General features: G+C 42.5%; 1 protein-coding gene across 1 annotated transcript in view; it reads left to right on the top strand.

Moving 5' to 3' along the window:
* FAM3B (FAM3 metabolism regulating signaling molecule B) overlaps positions 1-19398 on the top strand; it is a 68657-nt gene that overhangs the window by 44357 nt on the left and 4902 nt on the right. The window contains exon 4 of the mRNA XM_055569730.1: positions 18029-18087. Within this exon, the coding sequence (XP_055425705.1) occupies positions 18029-18087 (59 nt within the window). The remainder of the gene's footprint in view (positions 1-18028; positions 18088-19398) is intronic.

Genomic DNA, 19398 nt, shown 5'->3' on the forward strand with positions numbered 1-19398 from the left:
GACAGGGAAGCCTGGCGTGCTACAGTCTATGAGGTTGCAAAGAGTCAGAGTGGACACAACTGAGCGACTGAACTGAACCTAATTGATATAATTTCAGAGGTGATGGCCTAATGAACAGAATTGTCAGTGAGATAGGTTGAAAACTTAGCAGGATGCCTTGGAAAGGAAGCGGTAGGAAGACCTAGGAGTACTGGGCACAGGCGGTCAGGTCGCTTATCTAGAATCACATCATCAGAAGGGGGTTAGTCAAGCTCAGACCCCAGAGCCTGGGAGTCGCCTGCTCCACAGTGCCGGACGCCTTCTCCAGACCATGACGTAGGAGTATATCATCCTACCTGGTGGTACACACCACCTCACTTAAACATTAACTTCATATGACTCCCTCTGAGGTAGTTACCATTATGATTCCCATGATACTGACAAGAAAACGAGTCACAGAGAGGTGAAAGGTTCAATCACCTGCCCCTCATCACACAGCTGTTAGTGACAGGGCCAGGATTCCACCCTGGGGAGCATAGGATCTGCTGAGTGGACCACCTTAAATCCAGTAGTCTAAAGGAACCACTAAATCTTTCTATGAATGTGTAACACCCAAAGGTAGCTTGCCTGCTTCCAACAATTATTCTAGATGTTTTTCAAAATTCAATGCAGAATAAAGCAGGATAAGCAGAAATAAAAGCAAATTAAAAGGAACAGGAATAAATGCGGCCCAGATGCCAAGACACTTGTTTGTGGCTTTAGCATTGTATTTTCTCTTACTGACTCCTGGAACAGACAGTTCAGGTTGTAGAGACCTCATTGTCTTATATAGAAAAGATGCAGATTTGTGTAGAATGACAAGTATTTTGTTGGTTTTTTTTTTTTTTTTTTTTTTTTGATTTCCTTCAGCCCTACAAATGTCATGGTCTGGGCACCTGCAGGCACTCCTGCCCTGGGAACAGCCCCTCCAGCTGTCAGCAGAGCTCCCTGCTCACTCACATCCCTGCCTCTGATCAGCAAGATTATACCATACTCTCGTTTTCCTGTTTTATCTGCTGCCTTGCCCCAGTAGGTCAGCTCTCTTCTACTGTACCACACAATTTCTGTTCTCTTTCCTTGGGCTTCCCTTCTGACACAGATGGTAAAGAATCTACCTGCAATGCAGGACACCTGAGTTTGACCCCTGAGTTGGGAAGATCCCCTGGAGAAGGGAACTTGCCCCTTGGGAGCTTAGCTGTCTTCTATTGTATCACACAATTCCTGTCCTCTTTCCTTACCATTGTTCTGATTAAGTCACTATACTGTCATTGTGGTTTGAGCAAAATTCAGCCTTCACATGATTATAACTGTGAGCATAAAATTCAGAGACCTTTACTTGATTGGAATATTTTACCAAGTGAGAACCCAACTTCTGGCGAACAAGAGTACTTCCAGCTGGAAGTTGGTTAGGAGGTGTGGCTCCCAGTGCTCACGACTGGGTTTATAAATCTTGAATGAATAAGTGCCTTGTCTTCTAGTGTGATTTGTTACTAGAAACTTACATGTCTTTGTATTGCATGAGCTGACTTGTTCATAACTGCAAGGTCATGATGACATGAAGAAAGTGTAGGTTTTGTTTAAGGTCAAAGTGAGCATTGGGGGGGGCATCAGGAAGGTTTTAAGTTTTGGTTATGTGGCTGTGAGGGTCTGTCTCAGGATATATTCAAACTCTAGCCTCTAGTTTGGTTTTTTACTAATGGGATGAAGCAAATGTTCTTCATGACTGAAGCGTGTTGTGTACAATAATTACATTTTGTTTGTGGTTGGCTCTCTTGGTTTTCCATGAACTTAATGTCCATTTAATCCCTAAATTTCCTCCAGTTAAAATAAATCTCTCACATCAGGTATTTGCCAACTTCACCTTGTGAAGCTTCTGTTCCGCTCCAATCAGCCAGGTTGTCCTGAAGCCACTGTGTGTCTGTCATCCCAGGACCCTTCTCTAACACCACTCTGGATGACCTCTGTCTCCTCTGCAGTTGGAGCCCCTGTTTCCTGGATACAGTACCTTCTGCTTTCTTAGTTTTCACCCATGTTTTGCTGAAGCACACCTTCCAGTAACATCTTGAGAAAAGGGTACAAGGGGAGGTAATGTTTTTTTTAAAGATTCTTCATGTTTAAAGTGTATTCATTCCCACTCACAATCAACTGATAGTTTGGCTGAGTATAGACTTATTGATTACTGCATACTTACTACAGTGTTACTATATAAATGGGCTTCCCTGGTAGCTCAGCTGGTAAGGAATCCACCTGCAATGCAGGAGACCCCTCTTTGATTCTGAGGTCGGGACGATCCCCTGGAGAAGGGATAGGCTACCCATTCTAGTATTCATGGGCTTCCCTGCTGGCTTAGACAGTAAAGAATCTGCCTGCAATGCAGGAGACCTGGGTTCAATCCCTGGGTCGGGAAGAGCCCCTGGAGGAGGGCATGGCAACCCACTCCAGTATTCTTGCTTGGAGAATCCCATGGACAGAGGAGCCTTGCGGGCTACAATCTGTGGGATTGCAGAGTCGGACATGACTAAGCACAGCACAGCACAGCACTGTATAAATAGCATCCACTTTGAATCTTAAGTCATTGCCTGGAATTAAGCAACTGTCCCTCCAGCAACATTTGAGTGAGGTGACTGTGAGATTGCACTTCTCAGATTTCTAGTGGCAGGAAGTTCATTGAGGAAGAGTTCCAGCTGCTGCATTTTGAAATCCCTAGCAGGTTTGCTGGAGACCAGGCTTCCCCTGTCTGCTTCCAGCCAGTGATTGAGGACTATTACAGAAAAAAAAAAAAAAAAAAAAATGTTCATGACACTTTGTGAAAATGGCCAGTCAGACTTTATTCAAGGAAGTGATGGCAGTAGATGTGGGGACGACTGCCGTGAGGTCCTGCAGTGAAGGTGAGAAATAGGATTCAACTCCAGATACATCGTGGGCAAGAAGTGAGAGCCAAGAAACAGTGTGGAGACCATGGATGGAAGCCTACCAAGAGGAAGCACTGGCGATTAGGGCATTCTGGCTAAACAGGCTAACAAGATTCTTGCTAAAGGCGGGCCAGGGTGATCAGACATCACCTAAAGGCTAGGAGGATAAGGAAACTGATGGGGACATTTAACCACACCTTTAAACTGACTTAGCAGAATTCCTACTTAAATTGGACAATGTGAAGATAAACACCGAAGTTTATCCAAAAGTCAAGCCTAGTTTAAAAAGATTTCAGGGCAGGGCTTCCTTGGTGGCTCAGTGGTGGTAAAGAACCCACCTGGCAATGCAGGAGATGTTCAGTCACTCAGTCGTGTCCAACTCTTTGCGAGCCCATGAACTTCAGAATTGTAGGAGACACAGGTTCAAATCCCTGATCTGGGAGGATCCCACATGCTGCGGAGCAACTAAGTCCGAATTGATCCTGTGCTGTAGAGCCTGGGAGCCACAACAACTGAAGTCGGAGCTTCCTAGAACCCATGCTCCAGAGCAAGAGAAGCCACGGCAATGAAAAGCCCACACACCGAAACTAGAGAGTAGCTCCCACTCACCACAACTAGAGAAGAGTCTGCGCAGCAACCAAGACCCAGCATAGCCAAAAATTAAATAAATAAATAAATAAGATGATTTTTAAAATTTGAAAAAGAGCTTGGAGAGCTTGAATACATTTTGGCCAAAAAGATAATAACCCTTGTCAGAACCTAGAAGCAGGAAGCTCCATTCCTGGGAAACACAAGCTCAGCTGAAGACCAGATTGAGGTCTCAGATGTCCAGTGACCTTGCTGTAACCTCCTGAGACTGCCTAGTGGCCTGGGACATGTCCACCCCAGCTTTTCCTCCCCTTAGAGTCAGGCTTGAGTTGGGTCTGCCCACCATCCCTGTTATCTTCTCTATTTTCACAACAAAAATTCTTGGCATTTAGCTCGGTTTCGTTATCTGCTTCTCAGAGGGCTCAGATGAACACAACGAGAATGATTGCTTCCTCATAGTCTGTCCAACAAAGCATGTTGACCCATATTTTTATTTTTTTCCATTCCAAGAGAAGAACGTTCATCTCAGATAGTGTTTTACTCTCATTATTCTTGCTGTGAGTGAACCCAGGTGAATCCAGGGTCTTTTCATGCTAAAAACACCTAGCTGTATGTCAGCTCTCCCCCTCTATGTCTATGATCTGTGCTTGGTTGAATCCACTGATGTGGATCTGGCAGATACAAGGATCAGCTATGCAACTTCAGCACTTGGATTTGGGTATCCATGGCAAATCCTGGAACCAACTCTTTGCAGAGACTGAAGGAGAATGGTATGTCCTGTGAACTGTTCATATCTCTTGCCCATTTTATTACTATCATTGGGCTTCTAAAATTGATTTCTTTATGTATTAAGGTAGTTAGCCCTTTTGTGTTGTAAAACTGTTCTCCATACTTTGCTTTTTATTTTTTAGACATCTTTTTTAAACATGCTTACCATGAGTTCTTTGGTGGCTCAGATGGTAAAGAATCCACCTGCAATGCAGGAGAGCTGGTTCTGATCCCTGGGTTGGGAAGATCCCCTGGAGGAGGGAATGACAAGCCTCTCCAGTATTCTTGCCTGGAGAATTCCTATGGACAGAGGAGCCTTGTGGGCTACAGGCTATGGGGTCACAAAGAGTCAGGCATGACTGAGTGACTAAGCGCAGCACAACATGATTTAGTTTTGGCTTCCCAGGTAGCCCAGTGGTAAAGAATCCTCCTGCCAGTGCAGGAGCCACGAGAGACATGGGTTCAATCCCTGGGTCAGGAAGATCCTCTAGAGTAGGAAATGGCAACCCACTCCAACATTCTTGCCTGGGAAATCCCATGGACAGAGGAGTCCATGGGGCCACAAAGAATTGGACATGACTGAATGACTAAGCATGTCCATGCTGTAGTTAATATAGGACCTTTAGCAAAGCAAATACACCCCATATAGTGAAAGCAAAAGTTTAAATATTTGAAAAGCAATGAAAACAACCCAAGTATAAAAGCATCACACACACACACACACACACAAACACCCAAATATATCTCACATGTTAATAAGTGGCCTATAAACTGCCAAGAAGGCGATTCTTAGATTGAATCACAGCACAAAAATCCCAAATTATGCTGTATATTAAAAACATGTACATACAAAATAATTGAGATCACAGGGCAAACAACTACCCTGAAAACTGGAGAGACAGGCAGATTCATAGAATCACAGCTTACCTGGAGCAGAGAGCTCAGCTGGAGCCTGCATTAGGTAGGAACCCTTAAAGGTAAAATGACTAACTGCTGGAGATTGAGCTTGGACAAGCTTGAGAGATTAACTCCTTGAAGACAAGCCTTGGAGGAGCTCCTAGGCCTTCCTGAGTTTTTCCTCCAAGAGCCCTACCAGGCTTTTGGAGTGAAGATCAAAGAAAAAAATCCCCTTGAGCTTCTGGCAGTGGCAATGGAACAGTGCTGTGCTGTGCTTTGCTAAGTCGCTCAGTAGTGTCTGACTCTGCAACCCCATGGACTATAGCCCGCCAGGCTCCTCTGTCCATGGGGATTTCCCAGGCAAGAATACTGAAATGGGTTCCCATTTCCCACTCCAGGGGATCTTCCCATCCCAGGAATCAAACTCAGGTCTCCCACATTGCAGACCGATTCTTTACCAACTAGGGCTTCCCTGATAGCTCAGTTGGTAAAGAATCCGCCTGCAATACAGGAGACTCTGGTTCAATTCCTGGGTCCAGAAGGTCTGCTGGAGAAGGGATAGGCTACCCACTCCAGTATTCTTGGGCTTCCCTTGCGGCTCAGCTGGTAAAGAATCCACCTGCTATACAGGAGATCTGGATTCCATCCCTGGGTTGGGATCACCTGCAGAAGGGGAAAGGCTACCCACTCCAGTATTCTGGCCTGGAGAATTCCATGGATTGTGTAGTTCATGGGGTCACAAAGAGTCAGACATGACCGAGCCACTTTCAGTTCTTTACCAACTGGGCCGCCAGGGAAGTCCAAGAATACTGGAGGGAATCCCTTCTCCAGGAGATCTTCCCCAACCCAGGAATCGAACCGAGGTCTCCTGCATTGTAGGCATGTTCTTTACCAGCTGAACTTCCAGGGAAGCCAGTAGAAAAATAGCCCTTTTGAAATATGTTCACAGTGTTCTGCTCTCCTTAACAATAGCCTGACTTCAAGGGAAGTGGTTTTACCAGAGTCTAACCAATGTAGATTTTAACAAAGGCTAACCTGTGTTGGGAGGAAAATACCCAACTCCAGGCCCCTCTGGCCTTTCTGTCTCACCTAAGGAGTGAAAGAAAAAATTAGGTCACTTGTGAAGGCCACAACCCAGGGGCACAGGCTCACTGAGAGACTGAGACCTAGTCACATGACTAGAGAACATGTCCTCATCCAACGTATCATTACCACATAATAGGACTCCTGTAAGATAACAAAGGATTAAAGCTGAGAAGAACCAAAAGTCTCAAACCCAGTGTTGAAGAGTCTGTTGTTGTTCAGTCCTTAAGTCAAGTCTGGCTCTTTGTGACCCCATGGACTATAACACACCAGGCTTTCCTGTCTTTCACAATCTCTTGGAGCTTGCTCAAATTCATGTCCATTGAGTCAGTGATACTATCTAACCATCTCATCCTCTGTCTCCCCCTTATCTTCTTGCCCTCAATCTTTCCCAGCATCAGGGTCCAAAAAGCCTATCAGATCAGATCAGTCGCTCAGTCGTGTCCGACTCTTTGCGACCCCATGAATCGCAGCATGCCAGGCCTCCCTGTCCATTACCAACTCCCCGAGTCCACTCAGACTCACGTCCATTGAGTCAGTGATGCCATCCAGCCATCTCATCCTCTGGCATCCCCTTCTCCTCCTGCCCCCAATCCCTCCCAGCATCAGAGTCTTTTCCAATGAGTCAACTCTTCGCATGAGGTGGCCAAAGTACTGGAGTTTCAGCTTTAGCATCACTCCTTTCAAAGAAATCCCAGGGCTGATCTCCTTCAGAATGGAAATGGACAGGTTGGATCTCCTTGCAGTCCAAGGGACTCTCAAGAGTCTTCTCCAACACCACAGTTCAAAAGCATCAATTCTTCGGTGCTCAGCCTTCTTCACAGTCCAACTCTCACATCCATACATGACCACAGGAAAAACCATAGCCTTGACTAGACGAACCTATAGGGATACTCAAGAAGGCAGGGAGAAATGTTAGCCTCTGACATTTACAGCTGTAGCAGATAGTACACATAACCCAGCTCCTTGCCAGATGAACATAAAGTTCATGTTAAACACCGAGTTATCCATGTCTGGCTTTCAGCAAAAAATAACAATGCTTATTAAAAGTAAAAACAATAACAACAACAATTTAAAGAGGCATAAAAAGCATCAGTAGCTTACCCAAATATAGCAGAGATTTTGGAATTAACACAAAAGGAATATTAAAACAACTATGGTTAATATACTAAGAGCTGTAATGGAAAAAGTGAGCAGAATGCAAGAACAAAATGAGTAATGTAAACAGAGACATGGAAATCCCAAGGAAGAATAAAAAGGAAAAGGCAGAAATGAAGAACACCTTTGATGGGCTCATTAGTGGACTAGACACATCCAAGGAAAGTATCAGTGAGCTTAAGAATATGTCAGTAAGGAGAAGGCAATGGCAACCTACTTCAGTACTCTGGCCTGGAAAATCCCATAGATGGAGGAGCCTGGTAGGCTGCAGTCCATGGGGTCTCAGAGAGTCGGACATGACTGAAACGACTTACCAGCAGCAGCATGCAGTTACAAGCATAATGTAGATGGATCCTAAACTACATATCGTGTGTAATTCATAAATGAGATTATCCTTACATAAAGAAATGATCCTCATAAGTGTAGAATTAATGGAGTTTTAGATATGCAGATGACACCACCCTTATGGCAGAAAGTGAAGAGGAACTAAAAAGCCTCTTGATGAAAGTGAAAGAGGAGAGTGAAAAAGTTGGCTTAAAACTCAACATTCAGAAAACGAAGATCATGGCATCTGGTCCCATCACTTCATGGGAAATAGATGGGTAAACAGTGGAAACAGACTTTATTATTTTGGGCTCCAAAATCACTGCAGATGGTGATTGCAGCCATGAAATTAAAAGATGCTTACTCCCTGGAAGGAAAGTTATGACCAACCTAGATAGCATAATGAAAAGCAGAGACATTACTTTGCCAGCAAAGGTCCATCTATTCAAGGCTATGGTTTTTCCAGTGGTCATGTATGGATATGAAAGTTGGACTGTGAAGAAAGCTGAGCGCTGAAGAATTGATGCTTTTGAACTGTGGTGTTGGAGAAGACTCTTGAGAGTCCCTTGGACAAAAGGAGATCCAACCGTCCATTCTGAAGGAGATCAGCCTCGGGATTTCTTTGGAGGGAATGATGCTAAAGCTGAAACTCCAGTACTTTGGCCACCTCATGCGAAGAGTTGACTCATTGGAAAAGACTCTGATGCTGGGAGGGATTGGGGGCAGGAGGAGAAGGGGACGCCAGAGGATGAGATGGCTGGATGGCATCACTGACTTGATGGACATGAGTCTGGGTGAACTCCGGGAGTTGGTGATGGACAGGGAGGCCTGGCGTGCTGCGATTCATGGGGTCACAGAGAGTTGGACACGACTGAGCGACTGAACTGAACTGAACTGACACAATATCTTTTCTGTGTTGGTGCTTGTATTTAAGACTAAATATCATCAGCTTTTACACAGTTAATGTCTCTATTAGACTCTTTAAACAAGTATCTTCTATGGTTAATAAAATGGAAAGACTGCACCTGCTATTATGCTAGCTTTCATTCTTACATATTTTCACAAGGAACCTGCTTTAATGAATTTATTTTGAAAAGTTTTAAATCAAATTGTATGTCAGGACTTTACATTAATGTCCAATAGGTGGTTAGATTTGTTCAGTGTTAAAATAGGTATTATGGTAACTTCCTCATCAGTTAAATTACTAAAGTATAACATGTTTTTTATTAAGAGAAACTAACTTATAGAGAAGTTTGGCTGAAAATAGACAACTGTTAAGGCCCTTTGTTGTACAGAATGCTGTGCTTTAATAAATCATGATGTTGTGATTAAAAAAAAAAAAGAATATGTCAGTAATACCTCCCAAACTGAGAAAAGGAGAAGAAGAAAATAAAAAAGAAAGAAAGAAAGAAAAACTTGGAAAAACAAAAAAGAAGAGAACATCCAACAACTCTGGGACATCTTCAAAAAGTTTAATAAATGTAATAAGAATACCAGGAAAAGGAAAAGAGAAAGAAACAGAAATATTTGAAGTAAGACTGCTGAGAACTTTTCAAAATTGGACACACACCAAACCAGAGACTCAGGAAGCTCAGAGAATTCCAAGTAGGATAAATACCCCAAAATGCACACCTATGTAAATTGTATTCAAACTAGAGAAGATTGAAGACAAAAAATAAAATCTTGAAACTAGCCAGGGGATGTGGGAATAGCCACAAAACAAAAAACACCTTACCTGTAAAAGAACAGGATAAGAATTACATCAGACTTTTCTTCGGAAATCATGCAAGCAAGCAGAAACCATGCAAGCAAGAAGAAATTGGAGTGAAATATTTAAAGCAAAGTGAGCATACCATTTTAATTCCCTATCAATGTGTAAGAGTTACAGTTTAGCCACTATATTCACCAGTGCTTGGTATGGTCAGTCTTTCTACTTTAGACATTCTAATAGGTGTGCAGACTGTGGTTTAAATTTGCATTTCTCTAATTACTAATAATGTTGAGCCTCTTTTTGTGGGTTTATTTGTTGTAAGTACTGTATTTTGTGAAATACCTATTCAAATCAGCTCATTTTTAATTGGGTTGTTTTCTTATTATCAATTTCGAGGTTTCTTTATATATTTTGTATTCAGGCTCTTTATTAAATATAAGATTTGCATACAGGTTTTCCCATTTTGTGTCTTGTGTTCTTCTCCTAGCTGTGTTTATCAAAGCCCAGAGAATCTTAACTCTAATGAAATCTAATTTACCAGTTTTTTTCCTTCTACAGAACATGTTTTTCATGGCATATCTAAAAACGTTCTGTCTAACCCAGGGTCACAAATTTTTTCTCCAAAGTGCTCCAAAGTTTCTTTTAAACTTCTGAAATTTTGATAGTTTTAGGTTTTCACTTTATATGAGATGATATATCCATTTTGAATTTTTTTTTCAAATGATGTGAAATATGAATTGTAATCATTTAAAAACGTGGCTAATTGTTCTACAACCATGTGTTCATCACCTGTCTTTCTGTACTGAATCCTCTATGGAAACTCTATTTCCATATGAGTTTTTGAATAAACTTATAAATATCTATACAAAAAGCCAACTCAATTTTTTTTATTATTATTATTGAGATTGTGTTGGATCTCTAGATAATTTGGGGGAAATTGACATCTTGGTAATATTGAGTCTTTTACTCAGCTCCATTTATTTAAATCTAATTTGTCTCAGTAATGGTTTGTAGTATTCAGTGTATGCATCTTACAGACATTTTGCCATTTTTAATCTCTAAACATCTCACACTTTTATGCTATTGTGCATTTTTTTTAATTAAAACCTACAAAATAAATTTAAAATTTTAATTTCCAATTTTTTGTTGCTACTATATAAAAGCAGTTGATTTGCATTGCTGTATAATATTGAATTGCATAAATATAGTACAATTTATTTATTCATTCTCCTGTTGAATGACATTTGGGTCATTTCTACTCTGGAGCTGTGATGAATCCTGGTGCTATAAATAGTTCTGTTCATACTTTTGCCACATATGCACATATATTTTGGTTGAGTATGGGGGGGGAGCATAAACTCCCTTAGTTTCAATGACTAGGACTCATAAGACTAAAAAAGAGTTAATACTACAGATAAAATTTGTTACAGCAAAAGACACGGAGCAAAAGCTACTGAATGGTTTGCTGGTGGAGAATTTTCTAAATTTCAAATCTCTTTATTTGAATGTCTTTTTCAAATATCTTTATTTCATCTTCATTGCTAAAAGATTTTTTTCTGTGGTGAGTTGGCTATTATTTTTCTTTCAACTCATTCAAGATACCATTCCATTGTCTTCTGGCTTCTATTGTTTCTCTTGAGAGGTCAACCAACAATCTAGAAGCTGATACTGTAAAAGTATCTCTTTTTTTTCCCCTCCCATCACCTTAAAGACTTTGTTCCTTGTCTGTGGTTTTCAGTACTTGCACCTTCTTTGTCCATTGCTTTTGTTGCTTTATCTTCTTTGGAATTTATTTGGCTTCTTAAATATGTGCCTATTGAAGTCCATCATCACCTTTAACAAATTCGTCATCATTGAATCTTCTGCCCCATTCACTGTCTCCCATACCTCTAATACTCTTGATGAAACGTATGCCAGACTTGATTGCTATGTTCTCTGTAGAATCAGTTCAGTTCAGTTCAGTCGATCAGTCGTGTCCGACTCTCTGTGACCCCATGAATTGCAGCACGCCAGGCCTCCCTGTCCATCACCAACTCCTGGAGTTCACTCAGACTCACGTCCATTGAGTCAGTGATGCCATCCAGCCATCTCATCCTCTGGCGTCCCCTTCTCCTCCTGCCCCCAATCCCTCCCAGCATCAGAGTCTTTTCCAATGAGTCAACTCTTCGCATGAGGTGGCCAAAGTACTGGAGTTTCAGCTTTAGCATCATTCCCTCCAAAGAAATCCCAAGGCTGATCTCCTTCAGAATGGACGGTTGGATCTCCTTTTGTCCAAGGGACTCTCAAGAGTCTTCTCCAACACCACAGTTCAAAAGCATCAATTCTTCGGCGCTCAGACTTCTTCATAGTCCAACTCTCACATCCATACATGACCACAGGAAAAATCATAGCCTTGACTAGAAGAACCTTTGTTGGCAAAGTAATGTCTCTGCTTTTGAATATGCTATCTAGGTTGGTCATAACTTTCCTTCCAAGGATAGACTCCATTTATTGTTTCCCATCTTTGTATCTCTGCCCTTCATTGTGGACAGGGATGTTTTCAGTTCCCTAATTCTCTTTTCTACTGAATATCAGATCAGATCTGTCGCTCAGTTGTGTCCAACTCTGCGACCCCATGAATTGCAGCACGCCAGGCCTCCCTGTCCATCACCAACTCCCGAAGTTCACTCAGACTCATGTCCATTGAGTCAGTGATGCCATCCAGCCATCTCATCCTCTGTCGTCCCCTTCTCCTCTTGGCCCCAATCCCTCCCAGCATCAGAGTCTTTTCCAATGAGTCAACTATTTGCATGAGGTGGCCAAAGTACTGGAGTTTCAGTTTTAGCATCATTCCTTCCAAAGAAATCCCAGGGCTAATCTCCTTTAGAACGGGCTGATTGGATCTCCTTGCCATCCAAGGGACTCTCAAGAGTCTTCTCCAACACCACAGTTCAAAAGCATCAATTCTTCGGTGCTCAGACTTCTTCACAATCCAACTCTCAGATCCATACATGACCACTGGAAAAACCATAGCCTTGACTAGACGAACCTTTGTTGGCAAAGTAATGTCTCTGCTTTTGAATATGCTGTCTAGGTTGGTCATAAATTTCCTTCCAAGGAGTAAGAGTCTTTTAATTTCATGGCTGCAGTCAACATCTGCAGTGATTTTGGAGCCCAGAAAAATAAAGTCTGACACTGTTTCCACTGTTTACCCATCTATTTCCCATGAAGTGATGGAACCGGATGTCATGATCTTCGTTTTCTGAATGTTGAGTTTTAAGCCAACTTTTTCACTCTCCACCTTCACTTTTATCAAGAGGCTTTTTAGTTCCTCTTCACTTTCTGCCATAAGGGTGGTGTCATCTGCATGTCTGAGGTTATTGATATTTCTCCCGGCAATCTTGATTCCAGCTTGTGTTTCTTCCAGTCCAGCGTTTCTCATGATATACTCTGCATATAAGTTAAATAAACAGGATGACAATATACAGCCTTGATGTACCCTACTTGGAACCAGTCTGTTGTTCCATGTCCAGTTCTAACTGTTGCTTCCTGACCTGCATACAAATTTCTCAAGAGGCATATCAGGTGGTCTTCCCATCTCTTTCAGAATTTTCCAGTTTATTGTGATGCACACAGTCAAAGGCTTTGGCATAGTCAATAAAGCAGAAATAGAGGTTTTTCTGGAACTCTCTTGCTTTTTCCATGATCCAGCGGATGTTGACAATTTGATCTCTGGTTCCTCTGCCTTTTCTAAAACCAGCTTGAACATCAGGAAGTTCACGGTTCACATATTGCTGAAGCCTGGCTTGGAGAATTTTAAACATTACTTTACTAGCGTGTGACATGAGTTCAATTGTGTGGTAGTTTGAGCATTGTTTGGCATTGCCTTTCTTTGGGATTGGAATGAAAACTGACCATTTCCAGTCCTGTGGCCACTGCTGAGTTTTCCAAATTTGCTGGCATATTGAGTGCAGCACTTTCACAGCATCATCTTTCAGGATTTGGAATAGCTCAACTGGAATTCTATCACCTCCACTGGCTTTGTTCATAGTGATGCTTCCTAAGGCCCACTTGACTTCACATTCCAGGATGTCTGGCTCTAGGTCAGTGATCACACCATTGTGATTATCTGGGTCGTGAAGATCTTTTTTGTACAGTTCTTCTGTGTATTCTTGCCATCTCTTCTTAATATCTTCTGCTTCTGTTAGGTCCATACCATTTCTGTCCTTTACCGAGCCCATCTTTGCATGAAATGTTCCTTTGGTATCTCTGATTTTTTTGAAGAGATCTCTAGTCTTTCCCATTCTGTTCTTTTCCTCTATTTCTTTGTATTGATTGATGAAGAAGGCTTTCTTATCTCTTCTTGCTATTCTTTGGAACTCTGCATTCAGATGTTTATATCTTTCCTTTTCTCCTTTGCTTTTCACTTCTCTTCTTTTCACAGCTACTTGTAAGGCCTCCCCAGACAGCCATTTTGCTTTTTTGCATTTCTTTTCCATGGGGATGGTCTTGATCCCTGTCTCCTGTACAATGTCACGAACCTCAAGCCATAGCTCATCAAGCACTCTATCTATCAGATCTAGTCCCTTAAAATCTATTTCTCACTTCCACTGTATAATCATAAGGGATTTGATTTAGGTCATACCTGAATGGTCTAGTGGTTTTCCCTACTTTCTTCAATTTCAGTCTGAATTTGGTAATAAGGAGTTCATGGTCTGAGCCACAGTCAGCTCCTGGTCTTGTTTTTGCTGACTGTATAGAGCTTCTCCATCTTTGGCTGCAAAGAATATAATCAATCTGATTTCAATGTTGACCATCTGGTGATGTCCATGTATAGAGTCTTCTCTTGTGTTGTTGGAAGAGGGTGTTTGCTATGACTGGTGCATTTTCTTGGCAAAACTCTATTAGTCTTTGCCCTGCTTCATTCCGTATTCCAAGGCCAAATTTGCCTGTTACTTCAGGTGTTTCCTGACTTCCTACTTTTGCATTCCAGTCCCCTATAATGAAAAGGACATCTTTTTTGGGTGTTAGTTCTAAAAGGTGTTGTAGGTCTTCATAGAGCAGTTGAACTTCAGCTTCTTCAGCGTTACTGGTTGGGGCATAGACTTGGATTACTGTGATATTGAATGGTTTGCCTTGGAAACGAACAGAGATTATTCTGTCGTTTTTGAGATTGCATCCAAGTACTGCATTTCGGACTCTTTTGTTGACCATGATGGCTACTTCATTTCTTCTGAGGGATTCCTGCCTGCAGTAGTAGATATAATGGTCATCTGACTTAAATTCGCCTATTCCAGTCCATTTCAGTTCTCTGATTCCTAGAATGTCGACATTCACTCTTGCCATCTCTTGTTTGACCACTTCCAATTTGCCTTGATTCATGGACCTGACATTCCAGGTTCCTATGCAATATTGCTCTTTACAGCATCGGACCTTGCCTCTATCACCAGTCACATCCACAGCTGGGTATTCTTTTTGCTTTGGCTCCATCCCTTCATTCTTTCTGGAATTATTTCTCCACTGATCTCCAGTAGCATATTGGGCACCTACTGACCTGGGGAGTTTCTCTTTCAGTGTCCTATCATTTTGCCTTTTCATACTGTTCATGAGGTTCTCAAGGCAAGAACACTGAAGTGGTTTGCCATTCCCTTCTCCAGTGGACAACATTCTGTCAGATCTCTCCACCATGACCCACCCGTCTTGGGTTGCCCCAAGGGCATGGCTTAGTTTCATTGAGTTAGACAAGGCTGTGGTCCTAGTGTGATTAGATTGACTAGTTTTCTGTGAGTATGGTTTCAGTGTGTCTGCCCTCTGATGCCCTCTTGCAACACTTACCGTCTTACTTGGGTTTCTCTTACCTTGGGCGTGGGGTATCTCTTCACAGCTACTACAGCAAAGCGCAGACAATGCTCCTTACCTTGCTCAAGGGGTATCTCCTCACCGCCACCCTTCCTGACCTTCAATGTAGGATAGCTCCTCTGGGCCCTCCTGTGCCCGAGCAGCCACGGCGTGGGGTTGGTCCCCCTGGCCACCGCCCCTGACCTCGGGCTTGGGGTTGCTCCTCCCGGGGGCACCCCTGGCCTCTGGCATGGGGGCGTGGGGTAGCTCCTCCTACCCACCGCCCCTGGCCTCAGGCTTAGGGGCATGGGTATCTTCTCCCGGCCGCCGCCCTGACCTCGGACACGGGGTAACTCCTCTCGTCGCGGCCCCTGACCTCAGACGCTGGGTGTCTCCTCTCGGCCACCCTCCCTGACCTCGGATGTGGGGTAGCTCCTCTCGGCGGTTCCTGCGCCTTCACAGTCTGGCACTCTCGGCTGCTGCCCCTGACCTCGGACGTGGGATAATCTGCCGTTAAATTATTAATTTTAAATATTCCAATATCAGAACTTTATTTTTCTAATCTATCTTTCTTTTGTAGTTTCCAGTTCTGAAATCTTCAGTCTTATCTACCATCTTCTTGAACATATTAAGTATGGTTGTTTGAAAGTCTGTTTGATAATTCACTATTTGGGGTCCATGAGTCTGTCCTTATCATCAGTTTTTTTTGGTTGTGTTGGTTCTTCTTTATGTTGGCTTCTCTCCTTACATGCAGTATGCCAGACAGTGCATTTGATAAATTGCTTTGCTTTGGGTTTTGTTATTTGTTTTGTTTTTTATTGAGGCATTAGATGGTATTATCTTCTTCTACTGAAGATTTTTTTTTTTTTGCTTCTGATAGGGATGCAGAATTTTTAGCAAAACAGAAGGATTGAGATTTGTTTTTCTGAGCCACCCATTGGACTTAAAACTGGACCACAGCCATGCAAATTCTTTTTTTTTTTTTTTTTCTGATTCACTTTCACTTTTAGGATTCAATTCTTTTTGACCCCAACCCAAACATTGGCCCTGGCTTCCAACCTTTGTCCTCCTTGCCTCAGATGGTTGTCAGAAATGCTACTCATCTTTTGTACTTTCTCTGAAATCAGCAAATGCTCCTAGTATTAAAGTGACTTTAAATGCTGGTCTCATCACCTTGAAATTTAGCCTTCTCAAAAATCCTGGCCTAAGAATGCTTTACTAATTATTAGGTAATCTAGCATACTTTTGGAGAAGGAAATGGCAACCCACTCCAGTGTTCTTGCCTGGAGAATCCCAGGGACGGGGGAGCCTGGTGGGCTGCCATCTATGGGGTCGCACAGAGTCGGACACGACTGAAGCAACTTAGCAGCAGCAGCAGCATACTTTAGCAGATCTTCTTTTTTTTTTTTTTTTAAGTTCCATTTAAAATTTTTTCCCTATAAGAGAATAGGTTTATAATACCCATTTTTTCTTTCTTCAGATTGTTATAGGATATTCTCTAAAATTGCCCCCTAAAAGCTACTCTCTGCAAAAGAACTTAGTTTGGAAGATCCATGGGGACTTTAGGTAAGCATGTCAAGAACAGAATATTCCAGGGCCGTATTTACTGTTCTAGAGCATGGAAAGAGGAGGACAGCTTTCAAATTCTTTTTATGAAGCTATCGTATCATTGATTCTAAAACTTGACAGAGGATGCATGCACACATACAGATGGACACACACACACACAATTCCCAAGGTCTTCAGTAATGTTTCCTATTTCCAGGAAAGTCAGTTTTCTCCTTGGTTTTAAGGCATAATCCACTTGAACCTGGGCATTTCATATTCTCCAATTTAAAAGTAAAAATTAAGTGAGGTAGTGAATGGAATTTATTTAAGGAGATAAACAGGGTTACTTTTTGTGGTTGGATAAAAGGATTCTTTGTTGTTCAGTCATTCAGTCATGTTCAACTCATTGTGACCCCCATGGACTGCAACAGGCCAAGCTTCCCAGGCATCAGCAAAAGCTCTGTCAGAGCAGTGAGTGGAACAGGATGAATAGAAGCTGACACCAGAGTTGGATCAGACCCAGCTCTTTTCATTCACCTCTTGTACCTCATTTTTTCCAGCCAGCCAGGCTGAATGTGTCAGTCATATTTGCCACCCCCTTCTCTTGTGTGTCTCACATCCCATCCATTGTCGAAGCCCAGCAAGTATACATCTTCAGTATCTCTTTACTTTGCCATCTCCTTTCTCTTACTATTTCTCACCTCCTTGTTCATGGTCTAGTAAACTTTCATTAGACTACATAAGTAACCAGGTAAAGTATGTGTGTGTGTGTGTTTGTCTACAGACTTTCTGGCTCCTAATGCATTCTATTGGTGGTTGTTCTCCATATTTATATGGTTGGAAAATTAATGCCCTCCCATGAGGAGGTTAAAGCTTCAGTGAGAGAGTGTTTGCAGAAAGGATGTGCTAAGCAAACACTGGTGTTTCTCTCCCTGGCTGTTTGTGTAGATTATGAGACTATATGCAATTCCCAGGTTCCCTGAGGGATTCCATCTACAGACATGTGTGTGGGGATGGATATGCATACAGCAAATGTAGGGATGACTTTCAAGGGAGCTGGGCCAAAGCCAGTGTGTATCTACAAGGAAATGATAAGTGACAAAGGATAAACAGTAATTCTGCCAAGAGAAGATCTTATAGAGCAGTGAGGGCTGCTCACTGCTCAGCAAGAAAGTTCTGTGATTGATACTTATTTACATTTCAGGCTCATAGGAGAAAAGACTGGGAATGTTGCAAGAGGAATAAACATTGCCATTGTCAACTGTAAGTTATTAAATGTTTTCTTTAAAACACCTCTAAAAGCTTTGTGATTGGGTATTCCGTGGTACCTTGGGTTTCTTTATGATTTTTGCACATGGTCTAGTCTAGGTTTATATTTTAATGCATTTAAGAGTATATATTTAACTATTTTTACAATGCCTCACTTTATAAATTTGTGGTTCTTCCCCCCAAAAAATGAAATCAGATATAAATTTACTAAGTTTTATTGGTGTATAATTGCTTTGCAATGTTGTGTTAGTTTCTGCTGTACGATATAGTGAGTCAGCTATGTGTGTATACGTATCCTCTCCCCCTTGGGCTTTGCTCCCTCCATCCCACCCTTCTGGGCCACACAGCACCAAGTTGAGCTTCCTGCGCTTTATAGCAGGGTCCCACTAGCTATTTATTTTACATATTGTATTGTATATATGTCCTAAATTTTCAACAACAGATGAATGGATAAAGAAGGTGTGGTACAGCCACTGAAAGGAACAAAATAGGGTCATTTGTACAGACATGTGGACCTAGAGTTTTTCATACAGAGTGATGTCAGTCAGAAAAAGAAAAACACATATCCTGTATTCATGCATATCTGTGGAATCTAAAACAACTTTGAGAAAACAAAGAAGGACCTGCAGAAGTCAGAGCTAAAACAGGATCAGCAGACCTGAGGACACAGACGCCCTGGGGGTGGGCCTCATGTTTGCTCTGCTGCCTGGCAGAGGGTGATATCAGTTCCTATCTTGTCTGATGGAAGGATCTCAGAGAAGCACAGCCTGTCCTCCTCTTAGGCCTGAAAAAGAACACCTGTCCCTTTTGCCACTGGGACCCCTGACAGTAAGGACGATAGCAGGTTTTGGGAAGGGGCTTCCAGTGGTGTCTGTCCCTGTGAGAGAAGTGAGCACAGACTCCTGTGATCGCAGGCTGTAGGAGCCTGAGGAATGTGCGCCTGTTCTGATAATCAGGCAGGAAGATATAGAGGGAGCAGAAAGGGCTGAGGGCGGCCCCAGTGTTCTCAGGAAGAGGCAAGCGCCCTGCGCAAGGGCATGAATGAGAATCTAACTGGAAGCAGGCAGGAGGGAGGCTCTGGGCAGATGAGGAGCCCTGCCTTCCTGACCCACATCATCGGGGGCCCCTCCAGGGAAGGCGGGCCTTTCCTTCAGGTGGGACCAGGCATCATGCTTTCTGAAAGACAGGGAGAAGGAACACACCATTTTCAGAACTTTGGTATTGTTGTTCAGTCTCTCAGTTGCATCCAACTCTTTTTGACCTCATGGACTATAGTTCTCCAGGCTCCTCTGTCCATGGGATTCT

Source organism: Bubalus kerabau, chromosome 2, assembly GCF_029407905.1.
Source record: "Bubalus kerabau isolate K-KA32 ecotype Philippines breed swamp buffalo chromosome 2, PCC_UOA_SB_1v2, whole genome shotgun sequence".
Lineage (NCBI taxonomy): Eukaryota > Metazoa > Chordata > Mammalia > Artiodactyla > Bovidae > Bubalus > Bubalus kerabau.